The 23,634-nt window shown below is 45.2% G+C and overlaps 1 protein-coding gene across 8 annotated transcripts in view; it reads right to left on the bottom strand.

Annotated features, from left to right (window-relative positions):
* DUS2 (dihydrouridine synthase 2) overlaps nt 1-23,634 on the bottom strand; it is a 1,012,599-nt gene that overhangs the window by 82,608 nt on the left and 906,357 nt on the right. For 6 of the 8 annotated variants that reach the window (XM_077457175.1, XM_077457217.1, XM_077457167.1 and 3 more), the window contains one exon: nt 14,128-14,423. The exons of 1 other annotated variant lie outside the window; for it this stretch is intronic. In XM_077457175.1, the coding sequence (XP_077313301.1) occupies nt 14,128-14,423 (296 nt within the window). Of the gene's footprint in view, nt 1-13,898; nt 14,039-14,127; nt 14,424-23,634 lie in introns of those variants that run through there. One more of the 8 variants, XM_077457197.1, reaches the window with a different exon arrangement.

The raw sequence follows: 23,634 nt of genomic DNA on the forward strand, positions 1-23,634 counted from the left end.
AAGTGACATGGCAAGTGGACAATCCACAACTTGTGGCAGGTGACATGACAAGTGATGTGGCAAGTGGACATTTCACAACTTGTAGCAGGTGACATGGCAGGTGACGTGGCAAGTGGACAATCCACAACTTGTGGCAGGTGACATGGCAAGTGACGTGGCAGGTGACATGGAAAATGACGTGGCAAGTGGACAATCCACAACTTGTGGCAGGTGATGTGGCAAGTGACATGCTAAATACAAGTACACTGCTGCTCTCACAGCTGCTGCTACTCACAAAATGGCTGAAATAGTTAATAATACAGTTTTTTTGAGCTTGGGGAGGGTCTATGATGTTAGCTTAACTAAACACTTCTAGACGCAAACGCGGTAAAACGCAGATAAATCGCGGTAAAAATCGGCAAAACTGTCGTTTCTAAACGCCGGTTTCAGCTTTTAAAAACATGTGTCCAGCAGAGTTTGCACCGGCGTCTCGTGTGCATGAAGCCTAAAGAAAAGCTAGCACATTCTTTTGGCTAAAGTGTCGGATTACCAAGTAGTTGCCAGTCAATCTATCACAGCACTAAAAATGAAAAATGGCCTGGTAATGATGAGGTATTACAGGCTGGTACTCAACTGGTTTGACTTATAAAAACGTTTATCCTTGTTGTGGTGGCTGTTTCCTCATTGTATATAATCATATCTCATAATGGCATAATGGAGGATTGCTGAGTCTCTGAATTATTATCTCAACAGTATCAGCAGTTCCCAGGTCAAAATTGCTATGGTATTTCTAAATACAAAGGAAAATAAAATAAAAACAACAAAATATGTTCACACCCATGCATTTCGACTCCTGTCCAAATTCACATTACCGACAGAGCTTATTTAGATAATGGAAAAGCTAAAAATAAATACTCACAAAGTAGAAAATGACAGAAGTCAATGAACCACAAGATGCCATGCAGTGCGGACACACATACAGCAATTGCATCAAAGGGGTGTATAGCTTACTCGTTTGGGGAGCGCCCCCCCCTTCCTCAGAGCTAGCATGGGGTGTTCTCCCGAAACGCGTCAGTTTACACCCCTTTGATGCAATTGGAGTATGTGCATCCGCACTGCATGGTATCTTGTGGTTCATTGGTTTTTATCAGTTGCTACTTTGTGAGTATTTATTTTTAGTTTTTCTATGGACAAGTGGACAATCCACAACTTGTGGCAGGTGACATGACAGGTGACGTGGCAAGTGACGTGGCAAGTGGACAATCCACAACTTGTGGCAGGTGACATGGAAGGTAACGTGGCAGGTGGCGTGGCAAGTGGACAATCCACAACTTGTGGCAGGTGACGTGGCAAGTGGACAATCCACAACTTGTGGCAGGTGACATGGCAAGTGACGTGGCAGGTGACGTGGCAATTGGCAATCCACAACTTGTGGCAGGTGACGTGGCAAGTGGACAATCCACAACTTGTGGCAAGTGATGTAGAAGGTGACGTGGCAAGTGGACAATCCACAACTTGTGGCAGGTGACATGGCAGGTGACGTAGCAAGTGGACAATCCACAACTTGTGGCAGGTGACGTGGCAAGTGGACAATCCACAACTTGTGGCAGGTGACATAGCAAGTGACGTGGCAGGTGACGTGGCAAGTGGACAATCCACAACTTGTGGCAGGTGACGTGGTAGGTGACTTGGCAAGTGGACAATCCACAACTTGTGGCAAGTGACGTGGCAAGTGATGTGGCAGGTGACATGGCAAGTGGACAATCCACAACTTGTGGCAAGTGACGTGGCAGGTGACATAGCAAGTGACGTGGCAGGTGACGTGGCAAGTGGACAATCCACAACTTGTGGCAGGTGATGTGGCAAGTGGACAATCCTCAAATTGTGGCAGGTGATGTGGCAGGTGACATATCAAGTGACGTGGCAGGTGAGGTGGCAAGTGGACAATCCATAACTTGTGGCAGGTGACGTGGCAAGTGACGTGGCAAGTGACATGGCAGGTGACGTGGCAGGAGACATGGCAAGTGGACAATCCACAATTAGTGGCAAGTGACGTGGCAGGTGACATAGCAAGTGACGTGGCAGGTGACGTGGCAAGTGGACAATCCACAACTTGTGGCAGGTGACGTGGCAGGTGATGTGGCAAGTGGACAATCCACAACTTGTGGCAGGTGACATAGCAAGTGATGTGGCAGGTGACGTGGCAATTGGACAATCCACAACTTGTGGCAAGTGACGTGGCAGGTGACGTGGCAAGTGGACAATCCACAACTTGCAGCAGGTGACGTGGCAAGTGGACAATCCACAACTTGCGGCAAGTGACGTGGCAAGCGACATGGCAATTGGACAATCCACAACTTGTGGCAAGTCACGTGGCAAGTGACATGGCAAGTGGACAATACACAACTTGTGGCAGGTGATGTGGCAAGTGATGTGGCAAGTGGACAATCCACAACTTGTAGCAGGTGACGTGGTAAGTTACATGGCAAGTGGACAATCCACAACTTGTGGCAGGTGACGCGGCAAGTGACGTGGCATGTGACATGGCAAATGACGTGGCAAGTGGACAATCCACAACTTGTGGCAGGTGATGTGGCAAGTGACACGCTAAATACAAGTACACTGCTGCTCTCACAGCTGCTGCTACTCACTCTGGTCTCACAAAATGGCTGAAATAGTTAATAATACCGTTTTTTTGAGCTTGGGGAGGGTCCATGATGTTAGCTTAACTAAACGCTTCTAGACGCAAACACGGTAAAATGTCGCTAAATCGTGGTAAAAATCTGTTTCAGCTTTTAAAAACATGTGTCCAGCAGAGTTTGTACCGGCATCTTGTGTGCATGAAGCCTAAAAAGAAAAGCTAGCACATTCTTTTGGCTAAAGTGTCGGATTACCAAGTAGTTGCCAGTCAAACTATCACAGCACTTAAAATGAAAAATGGCCTGGTAATGATGAGGTATTACAGGCTGGTACTCAACTGGTTTGACTTATCATAAAAACTTTTATCCTTGTTGTGGTGGCTGTTTCCTCATTGTATATAATCATATCTCATAATGGCATAATGGATGATTGCTGAGTCTCTGAATTATTATCTCAACAGTATCAGCAGTTCCCAGGCCACAATTGTTATTGTATTTCTAAATACACAGGAAAATAAAATAAAAACAACAAAATATGTTCACACCCATGCATTTCGACTCCTGTCCAAATTCACATTACCGATAGAGCTTATTTAGACAGCAATTGCATCAAAGGGGTGTATAGCTTACTCGTTTGGGGAGCGCACCCCCTTCCTCAGAGCTAGCATGGGGTGTTCTCCCGAAACGCGTCAGTTTACACCCCTTTGATGCAATTGGAGTATGTATATCTTGTGGTTCATTGGTTTTTATCAGCTACTTTGTGAGTACCGTATATACTCGAGTATAAGCCGAGATTTTCAGCCTCTTTTTTGAGGCTGAAAGTGCCCCCCTCGGCTTATACTCGAGTCATCGCTGTCTGCCCGCTCGATCAGCGTGTCGAGCAGACAGACAGCGGCCATTCTATGATTCAAAAGCCGCGCCTCCGGCTCCGCCTTCGCCTGTGATAGGCGGAACACTGAATTTCCCAGCAGCCTGTGTTCCGCCTATCACGGGCATCGTCTCATCCTCGTACTACGGACGAGGATGATACGACGTCCGTGATAGGCGGAACACAGGCTGCTGGGAAATTCAGTGTTCCGCCTATCACAGGCGAAGGAGGAGGCGCGGCTTTTGAATTTTACAATGGCCGCCGACGAAGAGGGCACGGGACGGAGGCAAGGCAAGGCACGGCACGGCACGGCACGGGACGGGACGAAGGCAAGGCACGACACGGGACGGAGGCTCGGGACAAAGGCTCGGGACACAGGTAGGCTGGACACACACACACACACACACACACACTCACACACACACACACACACACACACACACACGGATGGAGACACACACACACGGATGGATGGATGGATGGAGACACACACACACACAGGGATGGATGGATACACACACACACAGGGATGGATGGATGGATGGAGACACACACACACAGGGATGGATGGATGGAGACACACACACACAGGGATGGATGGATGGATGGATGGAGACACACACACACAGGGATGGATGGATGGATGGACACACACACACACAGGGATGGATGGACGGACACACAGGGATGGACGGACACACAGGGATGGACGGACACACAGGGATGGACGGACACACACACAGGGATGGACAGGCATGTCTCACCCTCGGCTTATACACGAGTCAATAAGTTTGCCAGTTTTTTTGGGGGTAAATTGGGGGCCTCGGCTTATATTCGGGTCGGCCTATACTCGAGTATATACGGTATTTATTTTTAGTTTTTCTATTATCTAAAAAAATGCTGTCGGTATTGCACTAGGTGTGTGCACCTTCTTGTCTGTTTGTTTTTACAGTATAAATATAGAAGTAATTCCATGGATAAATGTAAGTGCTTGGTCCCAGAACGTTGAAACTATATGGCAATTCCATATGTGATTGATCAGTGTGGGGCTTAGCACATCACAGCACGAAATGGCATAAAGACTCTATGCATATAGTAAGCTTGGAATGTAAATATACAATAAATGGTGCTGCGCTGTTACATATACTGAGTAAAGCCTCATACATACGATCGGACTTTGTACAAACTTTCCCGTGGACTTTTGTACAAAGGGCGTGGTCCACAAGTTTGTATTGCATACACACGATCGGACTTTTTGACAACAAACACGAATGTAGTGACGTCACAATGTACTGACGGCGCTTCAAAAGAGGACGTTCAATTCTCTGGCGCCACCCTTCAGGCTCCGTCTGCTAATTTCGAGTTAGTAGATATTTGGTCGGTGCTGATTCGCGGTTTTCCGTTCCGTGCGTTTCTTGTTAGTTTCCGACCGTTTTGACCAACTAGCTATGTTGCGCGATCCTAGGAGAGAGCGTGCTATTTATGGGCTTGGAGTTGTTGCTGTGACTTTAGCCCGGTCTAGGAATAATCGGAGTAGTAGGGTGAGGAGTATTTGGGCCAAAACTTGGCTACTTAATCTAGACCAATTTAGCCATATGCCCTTATTGCGTGAGCTGCAGGAGAATAATCCAAATGATTTTCGTAATTATCTCCGGATGACGGACTCCTGCTTTCAGCAACTATTGTCCTTGCTGTCCCCCTATATCATGAAGCAGGACACCTGCATGAGAGCTTCTATTCCAGCAGAACAAAGACTCATAGCCACCTTGCGTTATTTGGCGCCAGGGAGGAGTCTCCAGGATATTAAGTTTACCACTGGTATCTCTCCCCAGGCTCTGGGAGTCATTATTCCTGAGACATGTTGTGCCATCATCCAAGTCCTGCAGAAGGACTATATTCGTGTACGTTTTTTGCTTTAATATCACCTTCCTGTTTTCTAATTCAATTTATATTTTTTGTATTCCATCCTTCCCATTTTTGTAATATGCTGTGAATGAATGTCCTCTTTGTCTTCATGCATACTGTAACCTCTTTTGTGGCCTATGTGCATATTTCCCCTCACTAATCTCCCCAGCATGTCACCCTGGGCCCATACACACCTAGCCTAGTACTAGGGATGCACCGAATGGGTTTTTTGGTTGCTGAAGCCGATACTGAAACAGCACCGATACCGAAATTGACTATTTTTTTTAAATATTTTTATACAGGAGATGGTCAGAGACTGGGTACATGCTACAGGAGATGGTCAGAGACTGGGTACATGCTACAGGAGATGGTCAGAGACTGGGTACATGCTACAGGAGATGGTCAGAGACTGCGGACATGCTACAGGAGATCAATGCAGCCTCATCAGTGCACATCATATGCAGCCTCACTGTCCCCAGCAGCCTACCAGTGGCCATTATGTAGCGTGCCTGTGCCTCACCAGTGCATATAAACATACATATATAAAAACACAAACACATAAATAAACCTACACACACACACATACACACAGAGAGGCATACAAACATATATACAGAGCTGGTGCAAGGATTTTTGACACCCTAGGCGAAACCTCATTTTGCCGCCACCCCCCCCCGGCTCCACCCCTGACTTCACCCCTTTGTCCTGCCCATGTATACCCCACCTTTTTAATGAAGCACCCATCAAATGCAGCCCACCAGTGCCCATCAAATGCAGCCTCAGCAGCGCCCATCAATGCCACCTCACCAGCGCCCATCAATGCCGCCTCACCAGCGCCCATCAATGCAGCCTCACCAAGCCCATCAATGCAGCCTCGCCAGCACCCATCAATGCAACCTCGCCAGCGCCCATCAATGCAGCCTCGCCAGCGCCCATCAATGCAGCCTCGCCAGCGCCCATCAATGCAGCCTCGCCAGCGCCCATCAATGCAGCCTCGCCAGCGCTCATCAAAGCAGCCTCACCAGCGCTCATCAAAGCAGCCTCACCAGCGCTCATCAAAGCAGCCTCACCAGCGCCCATCAATGCAGCCTCACCAGCACCAATCAATGCAGCCTCACCAGCGCCCATCAATTTAGCCTCACCAGTGCACATCAATGCAGCCTACTTGTGCCCATCAATGAATGTTTGCTTGCTTCCATTCATTCAGGAGTTGGGACACAGACACAGTCCTCCGCCGCCACTGCGCCTCCGACGCTATGTACGAACTGAGCGGTGGCTGCCTGCTGATGCTGAGACTTAGTTGCTTGTTGCAAAGAGAACAGAGTAGTAACACCAGTGGCCAGGCGCCCCTAGGCAGCAGTGCGCCCTAGGCGGCTTCCTAGTTTGCCTAGTGGTAGCACTGGCCCTGATGGGCAGACTGGTTGTACAGAATTTGAAAGATCAACTGACTTCAGTACAACCAGCGTGTCTTTTTTTTTTTGACGATCACTGCTGGCTGCTATAGCTGCCAGCAGTGATCACTGTATTCTGATGGCTCGGAAACCTTCACCTAAGAGCACACACCCACACACGGCTCTAACGGAAGCTTGGTAAATCAAATGCCAGGCTTCCCTAGCATTACACCTGTGCAGCTGCGACTAAGTCTGGGCACAAGCCAGCACAGACTCCTAGAGATGCAGCATGGTGCCTAGTAACAGGAGAGCTGGGATATGACGTTATTTACATCGTATCCCTGCCACTCCTAAACCTGCTTCACTGCTGCACCAGGCCCACAATGCCCTTAATCTGACCCTGGGGACTGGTGCACTGGCCTTTACAGAGAGAGAGAGACTTCTCAACATTGCTTCCACAGAGAAAATGCAATATGGAGCAATCTCTCTCTCTGTGTGGGCAATATGAAGCGATTTCTCTCTCTCTGTGTGGGCAATGTGGAGCGATTTCTCTCTCTCTGTGTGGGCAATGTGGAGCGATTTCTCTCTCTGTGTGGGCAATGTGAAGCGATTTCTCTCTCTCTGTGTGGGCAATGTGGAGCAATTTCTCTCTCTCTGTGTGGGCAATGTGGAGCGATTTCTCTCTCTCTGTGTGGGCAATGTGGAGCGATTTCTCTCTCTGTGTGGGCAATGTGAAGCGATTTCTCTCTCTCTGTGTGGGCAATGTGGAGCGATTTCTCTCTCTGTGTGGGCAATGTAAAGCGATTTCTCTCTCTCTCTGTGTGGGCAATGTAAAGCGATTTCTCTCTCTCTCTGTGTGGGCAATGTAAAGCGATTTCTCTCTCTGTGCGGGCAATGTGAAGCGATTTCTCTCTTTCGATGTGCTTGCAATGTGAAGCGATTTCTCTCTCTGTGCGGGAAATGTGAAGCGATTTCTCTCTCTGTGCGGGAAATGTGAAGCGATTTCTCTCTCTGTGCGGGAAATGTGAAGCGATTTCTCTCTCTGTGTGGGCAATGTAAAGCGATTTCTCTCTTTCGATGTGCTTGCAATGTAAAGCGATTTCTCTCTCTCTGTGTGGGCAATGTAAAGCGATTTCTCTCTCTGTGCGGGAAATGTGAAGCGATTTCTCTCTCTGTGCGGGAAATGTGAAGCGATTTCTCTCTCTGTGTGGGCAATGTGAAGCGATTTCTCTCTCTCTGTGTGGGCAATGTGGAGCGATTTCTCTCTCTGTGTGGGCAATGTGAAGCGATTTCTCTCTCTCTGTGTGGGCAATGTGGAGCAATTTCTCTCTCTCTGTGTGGGCAATGTGGAGCGATTTCTCTCTCTCTGTGTGGGCAATTTCTCTCTCTGTGTGGGCAATGTGAAGCGATTTCTCTCTCTCTGTGTGGGCAATGTGGAGCGATTTCTCTCTCTGTGTGGGCAATGTAAAGCGATTTCTCTCTCTCTCTGTGTGGGCAATGTAAAGCGATTTCTCTCTCTCTCTGTGTGGGCAATGTAAAGCGATTTCTCTCTCTGTGCGGGCAATGTGAAGCGATTTCTCTCTTTCGATGTGCTTGCAATGTGAAGCGATTTCTCTCTCTGTGCGGGAAATGTGAAGCGATTTCTCTCTCTGTGCGGGAAATGTGAAGCGATTTCTCTCTCTGTGCGGGAAATGTGAAGCGATTTCTCTCTCTGTGTGGGCAATGTAAAGCGATTTCTCTCTTTCGATGTGCTTGCAATGTAAAGCGATTTCTCTCTCTCTGTGTGGGCAATGTAAAGCGATTTCTCTCTCTGTGCGGGAAATGTGAAGCGATTTCTCTCTCTGTGCGGGAAATGTGAAGCGATTTCTCTCTCTGTGTGGGCAATGTAAAGCGATTTCTCTCTCTCTCTGTGTGGGCAATGTAAAGCGATTTCTCTCTCTGTGCGGGAAATGTAAAGCGATTTCTCTCTTTCGATGTGCTTGCAATGTGAAGCGATTTCTCTCTCTGTGCGGGAAATGTGAAGTGATTTCTCTCTCTGTGTGGGCAATGTAAAGCGATTTCTCTCTTTCGATGTGCTTGCAATATAAAGCGATTTCTCTCTCTCTGTGTGTGGGCAATGTAAAGCGATTTCTCTCTCTGTGCGGGAAATGTGAAGCGATTTCTCTCTCTGTGCGGGAAATGTGAAGCGATTTCTCTCTCTGTGTGGGCAATGTAAAGCGATTTCTCTCTTTCGATGTGCTTGCAATGTAAAGCGATTTCTCTCTTTCGATGTGCTTGCAATGTAAAGCGATTTCTCTCTCTCTGTGTGGGCAATGTAAAGCGATTTCTCTCTTTCGATGTGCTTGCAATGTGGAGCGATTTCTCTCTCTGTGCGGGCAATGTGAAGCGATTTCTCTCTCTGTGCGGGCAACGTGAAGCGATTTCTCTCTCTGTGCGGGCAACGTGAAACGATTTCTCTCTCTGTGCGGGCAATGTGAAGCGATTTCTCTCTCTGTGCGGGCAATGTGAAGCGATTTCTCTCTCTGTGCGGGCAATGTGAAGCGATTTCTCTCTCTGTGTGGGCAATGTGGAGCTAATTTGGTAGTTAAATGGGCCACTTGACTGGACTTGCCCCCCAGGCCTAAGGCTGCCAGCCCTACCCTGCCACCAGCGCCCATCAATGTAGCCTCACCAGTGCCCATCAATGCGACCTCACCAGCGCCCATCAATGCCGCCTCACCAGCGCCCATCAATACCGGTTTACTAGTGCCCATCAATACCGCTTTACCAGTGCCCATCAATACCGCTTTACCAGTGCCCATCAATGCCGCCTCACCAGTGCCCATCAATATCGCTTCACCAGTACTCAAGTGTTCAACAATGCCGCCTCACCAGCGGCCACTAATGCCCATGAATACTGCTTCACCAGCGCTCAACAATTCCGCCTCACCAGCGCCCATCAATGCCACTTCACCAGCGCCCATAAATTACAGACTTGGGGGGACATTTGGCAGATCAGTCAACAGTCAATATAATAGATATATATACACTCACATTTTAAAATGACATTTCATGGTCATCACATTCACATAGTGTCATTCACATTAAGGCCCCTTTCACACTGGGGCGGTGTTGGCGTCAGCGACAAAGCGCCGCTATTTTTAGCAGCGCTTTACTGTTGTTTTAGCGGCGGGCTGCAGCCGCTAGCGGGCAGTTTTAAACCCCCGCTAGCGGCGGAAAAAGGGTTAAAACCGCCCACAAAGCGCTGCTGCAGTGGCGCTTTGCCGGCGGTATAGCCGTGCTGCCCCATTGATTTCAATGGGTAGGAGCGGTGAATACACCGCTCCTTCACCGCTCCAAAGATGTGGCTAGCAGGACAGTCCTGCCAGCGCACCGCTCCAGTGTGAAAGCACTCCGGCTTTCACACTGGAGTGAAAGGGCCCGTTTTTTTCAGGCGCTACACAGGCGCTATTTTTAGCGCTGTAGCGCCTGAAAAACGCCCCAGTGTGAAAGGGGCCTAACTGAGAGAGAAAGCAACAGTTTTTTACTTACCTCACGGTCACACCAGTAACGCCTGTTGCTGGCACTAACTCTACTGTATTTGCCAGCCTGTGTACCTGCCTCCTGTGGTGCCTCTTCTCTTCCTGTTGCAGGCTGCACGTACCTGACCCGAAGTATCCCATGATGATGCATGCTGCATCCATCCTCCATCCATCCTTCGTTCCAGGAGAGCATGGGGGCGGGGCCAGGGGCTCTGTGCTATCAAATGGCACGTGTCATGTCACAGAGAGCAGAGGGGTGGAGGGGGGAGGGGGCGGCTGCTACTGTGCCTGTGTGTCAGCCTCATAACTAATTTCACAGACCGTCAGACTGAGAGGGGGGGGGAGAGGGCGGCTGCTGCAGTGCCTGCCTGTGTGTCACAACAATTTCACATACATTCGGACTGAAGTGAAGGGGGGAACGGCTGCTGCTGTGTGTGTCATCATCATGATGACTAATGTCACAGAGGACTGAGTCTGACAGAGAGCGGAGGGGAAGAGGGGGGGGAGGCTGCTGCCTTTGACACTGAGAGGCGGTGCGGTGCCCTGTAGGTTACTGAACAGTGACTGGACATATGATCGTTACTGGCTCACTGCGTGAGCGAGGTGATAGCAGATGAGAGGAGGATTACTGGAAAGCCAGAGCGGGACGGGGGGAGGGCGGATGGCGCTGCTGCTTGACATAGCACCGACGGTAGTAGTTGTTGCAAGGACAGTATGCAGCCAAAAATAACCAGCGGCCGGGCGCCCTAGGCGGCAGTGCGCCCTAGGCGGTTGCCTAGTCCGCCTAGTGGTAGCGCCGGCCCTGCATATATATATATATATATATATATATATATATATAGACAGTCCTTTTAAAATTGGGAGCTGCAGCTCTGTACTTTAATCTCCATGCTGGGTACTGCACTGTAGGGGGAGGCAGAGAGCACAGCACACACTGCTAGATGCCTCTCCTTTGCTTTCACTTCCATAGTAAACGGCGTGTTCGAGCTCCTGCACAGCCGATTTCCACATCGGCTGAGGAGCCACCGCTGTGGAGAAGGAGACTTTACACTGAGACCCCACAGGCAGCCTGCAGCATGGGTGAGGAGGGAGGGGAGGAGGAGAGAGTAAAAATGGAATTACACCCCCGTGATGGGCGCACCAGGGGCGGGACCAAGGCCAGAAGCCCCCGCCCCATTTTTGCACCAGTATCGGCGAAAATTCTCTTTTGGCTTTTTGCCGAAAGGGCCATTTTCAGCCAATATGTTTAGTTGGCTGAAATTTCGGTGCATCCCTACCTAGTACTTAACACTGTATTTATTATGCTTCATTCCTTACCCTAAACACCACCTAAAATGTGTGCCAATCTTATTCCTGCCCTTAAATTAATGCAGAGTGCAAGAGTCCCTTTTTTATGTTTCACACACTTATTTTAACACCCCCCAAAAAATCAAGAAAAAAACAAAAACTAAAGAAAACAATAATAAAAAATGCAGAGTAAACCAATACAACTACTCTATCTGCAGATTTAGCTAAACACATACACTGTGTACCTTATTTTTTGAGTTAAGATTGCTGCCTAAATACTTAAAATAATGTAGTGCAAGGGCCTGCCTGATTACCTTTAAAATGTACAAATTATACTTTGGTTATGATTAACTTATCATTATGAATGGCTCCCACCATCCCTATGCTGTGCCAGCTTCCTGGCTTTTTAACTTCCTCATATCGATTACTCATAATTAACATTTTTTTTTGTTTACGATGTATGTCAAAATGTGTGTAGATTTTGACAATGTGCATTCTTCTTTTTGTTTTATACCACTTCTTACCTATCCACTGGCCTGACAATCTTGTAAAGATGGATGGGTTGGCTAAATTAAACTTACATTTTAATGCATTTAGTTCTCATGGAAGTGTTGACTTGTCCAAACCATCATACTCAACTCCCCCTCCTAAGTTTTTTAGAATGTGCCACCAGAGGGGGTGAGGGAACATATAATTGTAACTTATCATTTTATTGGAAATAAACATTTAAATGTTACAATATTCTGTTGCCCCACAATGTTTGTGTCAAATATGTTTGCAATTTTATGTACTCGGGTATTCATTTTTTGTATTTGTTTGATTCCACAGTTTCCTTCAAACACCCAGCAATGGCAGGATGTGGCGGCCCAGTTTGCCAATTTATGGAATTTCCCCAACTGTGGAGGTGCTATTGATGGCAAGCATGTGAGGATAGTTCCACCGCCAAACTCTGGATCATATTATTTTAATTATAAAGGATTTTGCAGCATAGTTCTGCTGGCTGTGGTGTCAGCCAAATATGAATTTTTGTATGTTGATGTTGGGATGAATGGCCGTCACTCTGATGGAGGTGTGCTGATGCATACTGAATTTTATGATCGGCTGCAGAAAGGGACCTTACATTTGCCACCTGCTCAGGACAATATTGAGGGACTCAATTTTTGTGTTTGTGGCAGATGATGCCTTTTCTTTGGGGGAACATATTCTCAAACCCTTTCCAATGAGGAACCTAACCCCAGAACAAAGGGTTTTCAATTATCGGCTCTCTCGTGCCCGAAGGGTAGTTGAAAATGCCTTTGGCATTCTTTCAAGCAGATTTCGTCTCTTTTTAACTGCCATAAACTTGGCAGAATATAAATTAAATCATGTGGTGTTATGCTGCTGCATCCTCCATAATTTTTTAAGGAGGAATGCTTCCAGCTATATTGCCTCAGGGCAAACTGATGAGGCTTTTTCTGGACCAGCTGAAGAGGCTGTGATGCCAGCTCTGGAAGGTGCACGTGCTGGTTTGGGCTCCCAGAATGGCCGTCTTGTCCGTGAACAATATATGGACTACTTTGTTGGTAGAGGGGCAGTGCCTTGGCAGCAAAATGTGTTTGCTAACTTGTAAATATATTATTTATTCATCAAATAATATTTCTGTTCAACTACTGTTGTCTGTGTTTCCTATGTTTGCAAATAGCCATGATCTTTGTCCTTTTTGCCACTAGTTTAAACCAACCTGATGTGCAACATGAGGTGACAATCTCTCTTTGAGCTAACTTTTATATTGTGCTGTATCTCAGCTACACACATTTTAGAGTACATGGTCAATGTAACTACAACAACTGAACAAATATACTGGTATTGAGCATTGAAATAAGAAGCCACACATCGTTTTTAGTTTAACTTTTTTAATCTTTTTTTTTGATCATTTTTTTTAAACCAAAATATATATTTTTTTTTTGATCATTTCTTTTAAATGAAAATATATATATATTTTTTTGATAATATTTTGAGTTTAAAAAAAATTATCAAAAAAAAAATATATTATTTTTTTGTTTTTTTTGATCATTTTTTTTAACTCAAAATATTTTTTTTTTGTTTTTTTTTGATCATTTTTTTTTAAAATCAAAATATTTTTTTTTGTTTTTGATCATTTTTTTAGTAAAATCAAAATATAGATATATTATTTTTTTTATTAAAACATTTTTAAAATAACAATAACATTGGAATGGGGGAATCGCCTCAACACCATGCAGCAGGAAATGAAGAAAATGATTATTTTTTGAAAAAGGGATTCGATTCTTCCCAAAATATCTATCATGTTCTTCATTTCCTGCTGCATGATATTGAGGCGATTGCGCATGGCATCAATCTCCCCATTCCATGCCATGATCTGGCCGATGAGTCTCTGTGCACTGTCTGTAGTGAACGCTTCAGGTTGTTGTTCCACAAACAGCACATCAGCTAAAAATGGGATAAAAAACATGTATTTAGAAATATGCATATATATACATAGACATAGATTACGTGAAGCTGGGGTGTCAGACACTCACCTGGTGGAGTGTACACCCCTGTCACTTCCTCCACCTCTTTCCTCCACCTCCTCTTGATTTCTCAGGCTAATTTGCCATTCAGGCTGGTGAGGTTGGAGGTCCCGGCGGGGTTGGGGGTTCCGGTGAGGTTGGGGGTCCTGGTGCGGTTGGGGGTCCCGGCGGGGTTGTGGGTCCCTAGCAGGGTTGGGGTTTCCGGTGAGGTTGGGGGTCCTGGCGGGGTTGGGGGTTCCAGTGAGGTTGGGGGTCCTGGCGGGGTTGGGGGTCCTGGCGGGGTTGGTGTCTGAGTCTTTTCTCCCCTATGAGAATCAAACAAAAGGTATACTTTAGCACACAGATATGAAACATTGCTTTGAGGTGGTGTACAATTGTCTGTTTATGAAGAGATCCAAGTTGAAGACATAATTAAATTTCCCTTTTAACCATACTGAAATACATTTCAAAGACAGCTAAACAACAATGTTATGAACTTTACTCATTACGTCAAATGATCCAGACCAAAACAGTCATAACCCTGGATCAGCTAATAACATCGTATGCGCTAATGAACACCATACGAACGGTTTAACGGTTTGGTGCAAATATACGAACGGTATACTAATTCATACACGTTGCTATGTATAATGGGAACGTATGACAGGTACTTACTTTTTCGGAGCGCCTTCTTTATTTTGAGGTACTGATCTGGCTCCCTCAATTTTATGTCGGACCAGCGTTTCCTCAATTGGTCTTTAGACCTTCGCACCCCAAACTTCTCCTCCAGAGTCTTCACCACTCGAGTAAGGATTTGGTCCTTGACTAAATTGGGATGCAGATATGGGCCATGCTTCCCATCATAGTCCTCCCTCCTCATAATGTCCACCATCTCCACCATTTCTTCAAAGGCCATGTTGGTGGCCTTGAATCTCCTCCTACATCGGGATTCCTCCTCACTGGATGTCTGTCTCTCTGCCATGTTTACTCCCACTGCGCAACGAAGGGAGAAGGGAGAAGGGGCGGGGAATATTACAGAAAAAGAACGTCAGGGGCGGGCGATGCGAGCGTAGTTTGGTGCATGCGCACTGTATGTTGAGCGTAACGCGCGGACTATATCCGATCGGAATATATCCGATCGGAATATACGATGACACCCTATATACAATCGAAAAATTAAAGGAATTATTTTTTGGGCTAAACATGTGTATGGAAAGTTTATCACATACATGTATGTGTATATAATTAAAATAGTCCGGACATGAATAAAGACGATTAAAGTCAATAGTACACGAACGTTAAATATTAACAAAGCATGGCCGAATCTGTAATGTCACGGCCCAACGTCATGACGTTCGGAGAGTGGAGGTTTGCCGTATACGCTGTGTATAAAGCACGAACGTATGATGCAACGTAACATTCAGCATAGGCGGGAGACGAACGCAAGCTGACGCAAGTTGAAGGTAGACCAGAAAGGAAGGTACGTTTCTAAAACTTTTCGCTATCGCTGGTACTGTTAAATGACTTTTAAACATTAATTAAAGTACATGGGCACGATAAAAACGGCCGTTTTGTTAAAATGTTCTTTTGCATTGATACATGTCCCCTGGGTCACAACGTTTTTTTAGGACAATAGCTTGCATATTGTTGATTAAAATTATGACTTTGGAATTCTCACATAGGCTTTTAATAGGGTGCTCTGTGGGTTTATTACTTGTCACAAACAACCTAAATGGTTTGCTATTGGGTGATGTCAATGTTCAAGTCAAACTCATGTTCGGGTTGAACATACAGCCCATCCCTACAACTTAAATAAAGGCTCATATTTTGAGCAGCTTATGAGCTATACGCCACCCATTATGGTTTGTTTTTTATTATGTTTTGCAGAGATCAAAATGGCAAAGTCAAGTTTAAATTCTCACAAATTCCTTAGCCAATTTATCGAAAAATACAGAGAGCTCACTTGTCTGTGGCAAGTCAAAAATAAAGACTATTGCAATAAAAGCAAGAGGATAGCAGCAATTGAGCAACTGGTGGAATTATCAAAAACTGTGTACCCCAGAGCAACCTACAGTTTAATAAAGACAAAAATTGGGGGCCTCAGAAGCATGTATAACAGGGAACGAAAGAAGATCGAGGAATCCAAAAAGACTGGAGCAGCAGCTGAAGAGGTCTATGTTCCCAAGCTGTGGTATTTTAATAGCCTCCATTTTTTAAGGGATCAAACGGTACCACGTAGATCGCTCTCTACACTGCCCTCCGCATCAGCTGAGGTCACCGATACTGAGCCTGATCCTACACAGGATGAAGAGGTGGAGGAGCTCAGCTTGACTCAGGTATAGCATTGTTTAAAATCTTGGCTAAAAAAACAATATATATATATATATATATGTGTGTGTGTTGTTAATTAGATGCTAGTATGCCTAAAATAATTAGTTGTCTTAAAAAAATGAGTTCCATGTCAATAGACAAGTAGTGGCCAAAAAGGATTTGGACAAGAATGATAAATGCTGGAGTCATATTGATAGTCTTTACTAATTGGACACATTCCAAATGAAAAAAGTCATGATCTGAAAAGTGTTTGTGATGGATGACCAAACATTAAAATTATGTTTTTTCACACATAGGAACTTTTGAGCCAAGAAGAGGCTGGGCCCAGTAGCCAGACAACAGAGTGCAGAATCCCTCCCCTGCGTCCTCTCAAAAAAAGGGCCAGGAAGAGCCACCACTTGGATGAGGCCACAGCTGACTTCCTAAGTAGGGCTACTTCCGTCATCACCACAGCACCCGATAGTGCTGAAGGGTTTGGCTGTTTTACAGCTAATAAACTCAGAGAAATTGATCCAGATCAAAGGGAGCTATGTGAGGGTATCATAATCCAGCTCTTCAGCAAGGCCAAGAAACGTGAGCTAACCAACAAATCTCATGTGTGTAATTTGGACCACACACCTTTACCTCCTCCACAACAAGCCTACCCACCTCAGCAAGCCTACCCACCTCAGCAAGCCTACCCACCCCAGCAAGCCCACCCACCTCAGCAGCATGGTGGTCAGTGGCAAAATCAGCCCCAGGATGCACAACAAGGCCAGGGGTCTGGGGAGTTTAGAGGCTTCTGATTTAATAGGCTATAGTTTTGGTTTTCGGTGTATCATTTGCTCTTTTGGTTTATAATTTTTCATTTAGAATTGTGATGACAGAAAATATGTCTAAAATTATTTTCGAATTTGATTTATGTTGTGAATGCACAATTGAAAAAAATGGCCAAAAAAAATAAATTGTTTTTTGATATCATTAGCACACAAGTCCTATGTAAAATATGTTTGTTAGTACTTCGTCAGTATTACCAGCAAATCATATTTATTATTATTAAGCCATTAAAAATTAAGACAATGTACGCTGCATTTAGAAAATTCTAAATTTGACACGTCACGATTGTGCTAACTAAATTACGAACGCTAGTTTTACAAGACCGACCTCTTCGTGCTGGTCCTTACTTCTGAGCATGCGTGTTTGTACTTCGGACTAAAGTCCGATGGTTTTGTGTACACACGATCAGACTTTGCTCCATCGGACTTCTGTTGTCAAAAAGTTTGTCCGTTCGCACAGCCAACAAAAGTCCGATGAAAACTGAAAAAGTTTGTCCGATGGAGCGTACACACGGTCGGATGTTGCTCCAAAACAGCTCATTTGCATGTTTGTTGTCAAAAAGTCAGATCGTGTGTACGGGCCTTAACCAAAAGTCTATTGCTAAAACCTAAATAAATTGCTACGTGTTGGAATGACAGAACAACTGATAAAAAGTCTTATAAACTTATGATATAGGGGGAAAAAAACTGTGCTGAATTCCCTATGCAGCATGTGAAAAAAAAAAAAAAAACGCGTGTAAGGAAACGTATCCTCTTCTGTGCAAAAATATAGGCAATGTGCAAGGGAAGTAATCATCTTCTGTGCAACCACGCCTCAGTGCAAGATGGCCTCTTACCTTACAGTTGTAAGGTAACAGTGTGTGTATATGGTAATGGTGATCCTAGGTGGTGAAAAAAATCACAATCGTGGCTTCTTGTAAGTTAAACGTCCAAGGAGCTTTCTTATCCTGTTTTAGTGTGATGTTATATATCTACTTCCTTGGAGTCACGACAATGGCGTTCCTCTCCAGGTTGATACTGTAACCTTCAGTTCTCCTTTAACCGCTTGCCAACTGCCTCACGCCGATATACATCAGCAGAAGGGCTCATACAAGCAAATTAATGTACCTGTACGTTGCCCTTTAAGAGGTGGCCTGTGGGCACCCGCGGCAAGCTCCATGGGTCGGGTCCAGCGGACTCTATGTCTGCGGGGATACCTGCGTTCGTCTCACGGAGAGGAAGAGCGGGGAGATGCTAATGTAAACAAACATCTCCCTGTTCTGCCTAGTGACAGTGTCACTGATCTCTGCTCCCTGTGATCGGGAGCAGAGATCAGTGATGTGTCACACGTAGCCACACCCCCCCACAGTTAGAATCACTCCCCAGGACATACTTAACCCCTACACTACGCAAGAGGAAAGCAAAAAATAGAATAGAAGCAAAAAAAAGGGGAACCACAAAAAACAATTATTGATGTCCATAGGAGATTGGACCCCTTTATCCTCAATTCTGTTACATTTCTCCTCTTGTCCAACTTTCCCAAATATTTTTCAACATTTTGATATTTCCCCATGTCTTATAGATAAGACATGGTGAAGTGGAAATAAGTCTTTCCATTCTTATTGTTTTATTGACCTCCCCCTCCCACTCTACCCGAGTTGGTGGGCTTGCCGCCAACCACCTTCTTGCTATCAGTTTTCGTGCAAGGAGAAGACATTTAATTATAGCTATTTGCCTCCCACCTATACTCCCATTTTTCTCCATACAGCTCAATAAACATATTTTAGGGTCCAAACCAAAAGATACTCCAAATGTCTTATTTATTTTATTCATAACTTCACCCCAGTATCTATTCAATTTAGGGCCCTTCCACATCATGTGAACTAAATTGCCCTTTGGGCCCCTGCATCTTGGACATCTGGCATCTATCCTCCATCCATAACAAAATAGTTTCTGAGGTGTTTTATATGCTCGATGTAATATCAAGTAAGATACTGATTCTGATGGTGGCAGAGTGCTTAAGGGGCCCATCTCCAAGATATACTTCAATTGTTCATTGGATATGTCTACCAAATCTTCCTCCCAACCCCTCCTACAAGGGAGCTCCTCATTTCCCTTTATCACACTGTCACAGATGCCATCATATATAAATGAGATTAATCCTCTAGATCAGTGGTTCCACGGCGAACTGTCAGTTGCTGACAGAAGGATCGCAGACACAGGCAGAGATAGGCAGGGAAGCGCCTGGCACCCGGTGCCTTCTCCTTCTCCCCTCCTGTCCTTACTGAGTGCTTGTAAGTGACATCATCTGGAGTAGACAGGATAGGAGGTGGGGCCAAGGGGGAACAGCGCGCCACTGGAGAAGATATGAAGCACGCAGAAGAAAGCAAGTAATGAAGTGCCACAATGTGCCCAACAGTCTGTCCTCTACCCCATGTAATGTGCCATGTCCCCTGTCCCATGTAATGTGCCCCGTCATGTGCTCTGCCCCATGTAATGTCCCCGTCATGTGCCCTGTCCCATGTAATGTCCCCATCATGTGCCCTGTCCCATGTAATGTCCCCCATCATGTGCCCTGTCCCCTGTAATGCCCCCTGTAATGTCCCTTATCCCATGTAATGTCCCCTGTCACATGCAATGTCCTGTCATGTGCTCTGCCCCATGTAATGTGCACTGTCCCATGTCATGTCCCCTGTCCCATGTAATGTCCTGTCATGTGCTTAGCTCCATGTAATGTGCCCTGTCATGTGCACTGTCCCATGTAATGTCCCCCGTCATGTGCTCTGTCCCATGTAATGTGCCCCGTCATGTGCCCTGTCCCATGTAATGTGCCCTGTCATGTGTCCTGCCCCATGTAATGTCCCCCGCCATGTGCCCTGTCCCATGTAATGTCCTGTCATGTCCCCTGTCCCATGTAATGTGCCCTGTCCCATGTCATGCCCTGTCATGTCCCCTGTAATGTCCTGTCATGTGCTCTGCCCCATGTCATGTCCTATCATGTGCTCTGCCCCATGTCATGTCCTGTCATGTGCCCTGTCCCATGTAATGTCCCCTGTCATGTGCCCTGTCCCATGTAATGCCCCCTGTAATGTCCCCTGTCCCATGTAATGTGTCCTGTCCTGCGTAATGTCCGCTGTCCCATGTAATGTCCCCTGTCATGTGCTCTGCCCCGTGTAATGTGCTCTGCCCCATGTAATGTCCCCTGTCATGTGCTCTGCCCCATGTAATGTCCCCTGTCATGTACTCTGCCCCATGTCATGTCCCCTGTCATGTGCTCTGTCCCATGTCATTTCCCCTGTCATGTGCTCTGCCCCATGTCATGTCCCCTGTCCCATGTAATGTCCCCTGTCCCATGTACTGTGCTCCGTCCCATGTAATGTGTCCCATGTAATGTGCCCCGTTCCATGTAATGTCCCTTGTCATGTCCCCTGTCATGTGCTCTGCTCCATGTAATGTCCCCTGTCATGTGCTCTGCTCCATGTAATGTCCCGTCATGTGCTCTGCCCCATGTAATGTCCCCTGTCCTGTGCTCTGCCCCATGTAATGTCCCCTGTCATGTCCTCTGCCCCATGTCATGTCCCCTGCCATGTCCCCTGTCATGTGCTCTGCCCCATGTCATGTCCCCTGTCATGTGCTCTTCCCCATGTCATGTCCCCTGCTCTGCCCCATGTCATGTCCCCTGCTCTGCCCCCTGTCATGTCCCCTGTCATGTCCCCTGTCCCATACTCTGCCCCATGTAATGTCATCAGAATGGATCAGCTCTGCAGGAAACTAAAGCATAAGTTTAATATTTTAAAAGGTATATTTTAATATGTATTCTTTTATTCAATGCTATTTCTACAAATAATTTTTGTTATCAACAGCTCGCTGATCATACCAATGTTCCGTGAGCTGTAGATGTGAACATTCCAGGGGTTCCTTGAGATCTCAAACTTTTTGCCAGGGGTTCCTCCAAGGTAAAAAGGTTGAGAAACACTGCTCTAGATACATTGCCATCAATTATCTTCCAGAGAAAATTTGCCTCACTCCATTCTGGTGGTTTCTCTTTAAATTGAATCCTCAGGGCATGTCTAAAGCCCCATATACAATATGAGATTTTCTGTTGATTTTTTTCTTCAGATTTACCAAAACCATGTAGTGCAAGGGCCTGCCTGATTGCATACAAATTAAAACTCCTAAGGTTTGACCTCATATTATATGGTCTTGGTAAATCTGAAGGAAAGATCAGCAGAAAATCTGAACGTGTGTATGGGGCTTAACTTATTTAAAAAAGATTTATTTCATATACCATAATCCTCCCTTAACTCTGAAAAAGACTTAAATATGGCCAACTTATATAGTTGGGAAAGGCGGATAAGTCCACATCTCTCCTAATCTCTGCTCTTCTCTACATTGGACAGTTACTGCAAATACCTATTGTTCCATAATGGTGAGAGATCCGTAAATCCCTGGTACTCTAATATTCCTTTAACCTCTTTCCATAATTTCTTTAAAATTAACAAGGTAGGATATTTAATTGGAAAAAAAAAACAGCCTCCAAAGCATCTATCAAATTGTCATGCCACGTGTCCAATACCAACAGCTCCCTAGTTGGATTATATTCAAACAAATTATTACATCGTTTCAAATGCTGCAACTGTGATGCCAAAAAATAGCACCATGAATGCAGAACTGCCAGTCCCCCTCTATCCTTTGGCGACTGTGAAGTACGTAACCGTATCCTTGATTGTTTTTTTCCCAAATCAGTTCTCTAAATATAATAATAATGTCAATCTTCTGAAACCATTGTCTATTTATCCAGATTGGAGAGTTACGTAGAGCATATAACAGTTGAGGCATCCATGTCATCTTAATTAAATTGCACCTTCCCGCCACTCACAAGGGCAATGGTCTCCATACCTTCCCCTTACATCTAAGTATATCCAATAGTGGGACAATGTTGTTTATTATATACTCTTTGGGATTTAATGTTATATGTGTTCTTAGGTATTTGAGCCTACTGACTATTTCCACTTGTGAAAGCTCTGGTAGCAGGGCCATTTTGAGCGGGTGAAAGCAGCACTGATTTATTCCAGTTTATATTCAGGCCCGATATCCGCAAAAAATCTGTAATTGCCGCTGCCGGGGACCCCCGCGTATCCCCCAAAAATAGCAATACATCATCGGCATATAATGCTATTTTCTCCTCTCCTGAAATCCTCTGAAATCCCTGTACCTCTCAGTTGAGATTTTTGCCAGAATTTTCACATCTGTACCCAGCAGTGTTATTGGCCTATAGGAGGATGGATCAAGGAGATCCTTCCCCTCTTTTTGAAGGACTATAATGGTAGAATCTCTCATAGACAGAGGCAACACACCCTCCTCTAATGCATTATTAAATGTCTTCAACAGCTCTGGTAACAATATGTCTTTTTTATGTCTTTTGTTATTTTTTATATATCTCTGCAGGCAGGCCATCTGGCCCAGGAGTTTTTTGATTTGCGAAGGCTGACACCGCTTGTCTTAGTTCTTCCAAACCTATAGGGGCTTCCAATGTCTGTCTATCTTCCTCAGTGAAGCAAGGAATCTTCAGATCACTAAAAAAATCCGATTTCTCCCCTTTTACCTCTCCACCTTGAGCGCTATACTATTTTTCGTAATTTTTTTAAAAGTATCTACAATCTCAGGTTCATATGCTGTTATTCTTCCCTGTGTTCTAATAGCGGGTATAGCAATGGTAGCTGTATTTTGCTTTGCTAATCAGGCCAGCAAGTGTCCCATACTCTCTCCTTCCACATAATAAAGCTGTCTCTGAAACAACAGTTTATTTTCAGCTTTTGTATACAAGTCCTTATATTCTTGTTGAGTTTTAACCCATTCCTGAAGTGCCCCAGGGGTTGAGCTTTCTACATACCTCCGTTCTGCTTTCATGACCTTATTTCCAATCAGTTTTTCCTGTTCTTTAGTCTGTCCCTTAATTCTGACTACATGCTGTATCAATATCTCCCTAAGATAAGCCTTAAGGGTAGCGCGGTGAAGCCGTTCCGGCATTGATCTTCATAAATTCCTCCAAGGATGATTGATGACACTCCCTCTTTACTCCCTATTATCTATAACCAATATGGGCTAATTTTCCATTCCTTTTTACCCAACTCCTCCCCTCGACTCAATGATACAACCAATGGAGAGTGATCTGAAAAACCTTGGGCATATATTTTATATTCTTTTTTTTTTTTTTTTTTTAATTAATGTTTATTAAAGAAGAGAAGCGTGTACAAAGCATAACGATCAATACATAAACCAACATCAAGGGCAGCAACAGTATATCGTCAGTTACCATGGCATAGATAAATACACCCATCTCTTCTATTATAAAAGAGGGAATATAGTGGACAGAAATAGAGGGGAAGTAAAGGAAAGGGAAAATAAACAG

The sequence above is a fragment of the Lithobates pipiens genome, unplaced genomic scaffold (genome assembly GCF_037356315.1).
Source record: "Lithobates pipiens isolate NorthernLeopardFrog02 unplaced genomic scaffold, aLitPip1_a1.2 Scaffold_10, whole genome shotgun sequence".
Classification (NCBI taxonomy): domain Eukaryota; kingdom Metazoa; phylum Chordata; class Amphibia; order Anura; family Ranidae; genus Lithobates; species Lithobates pipiens.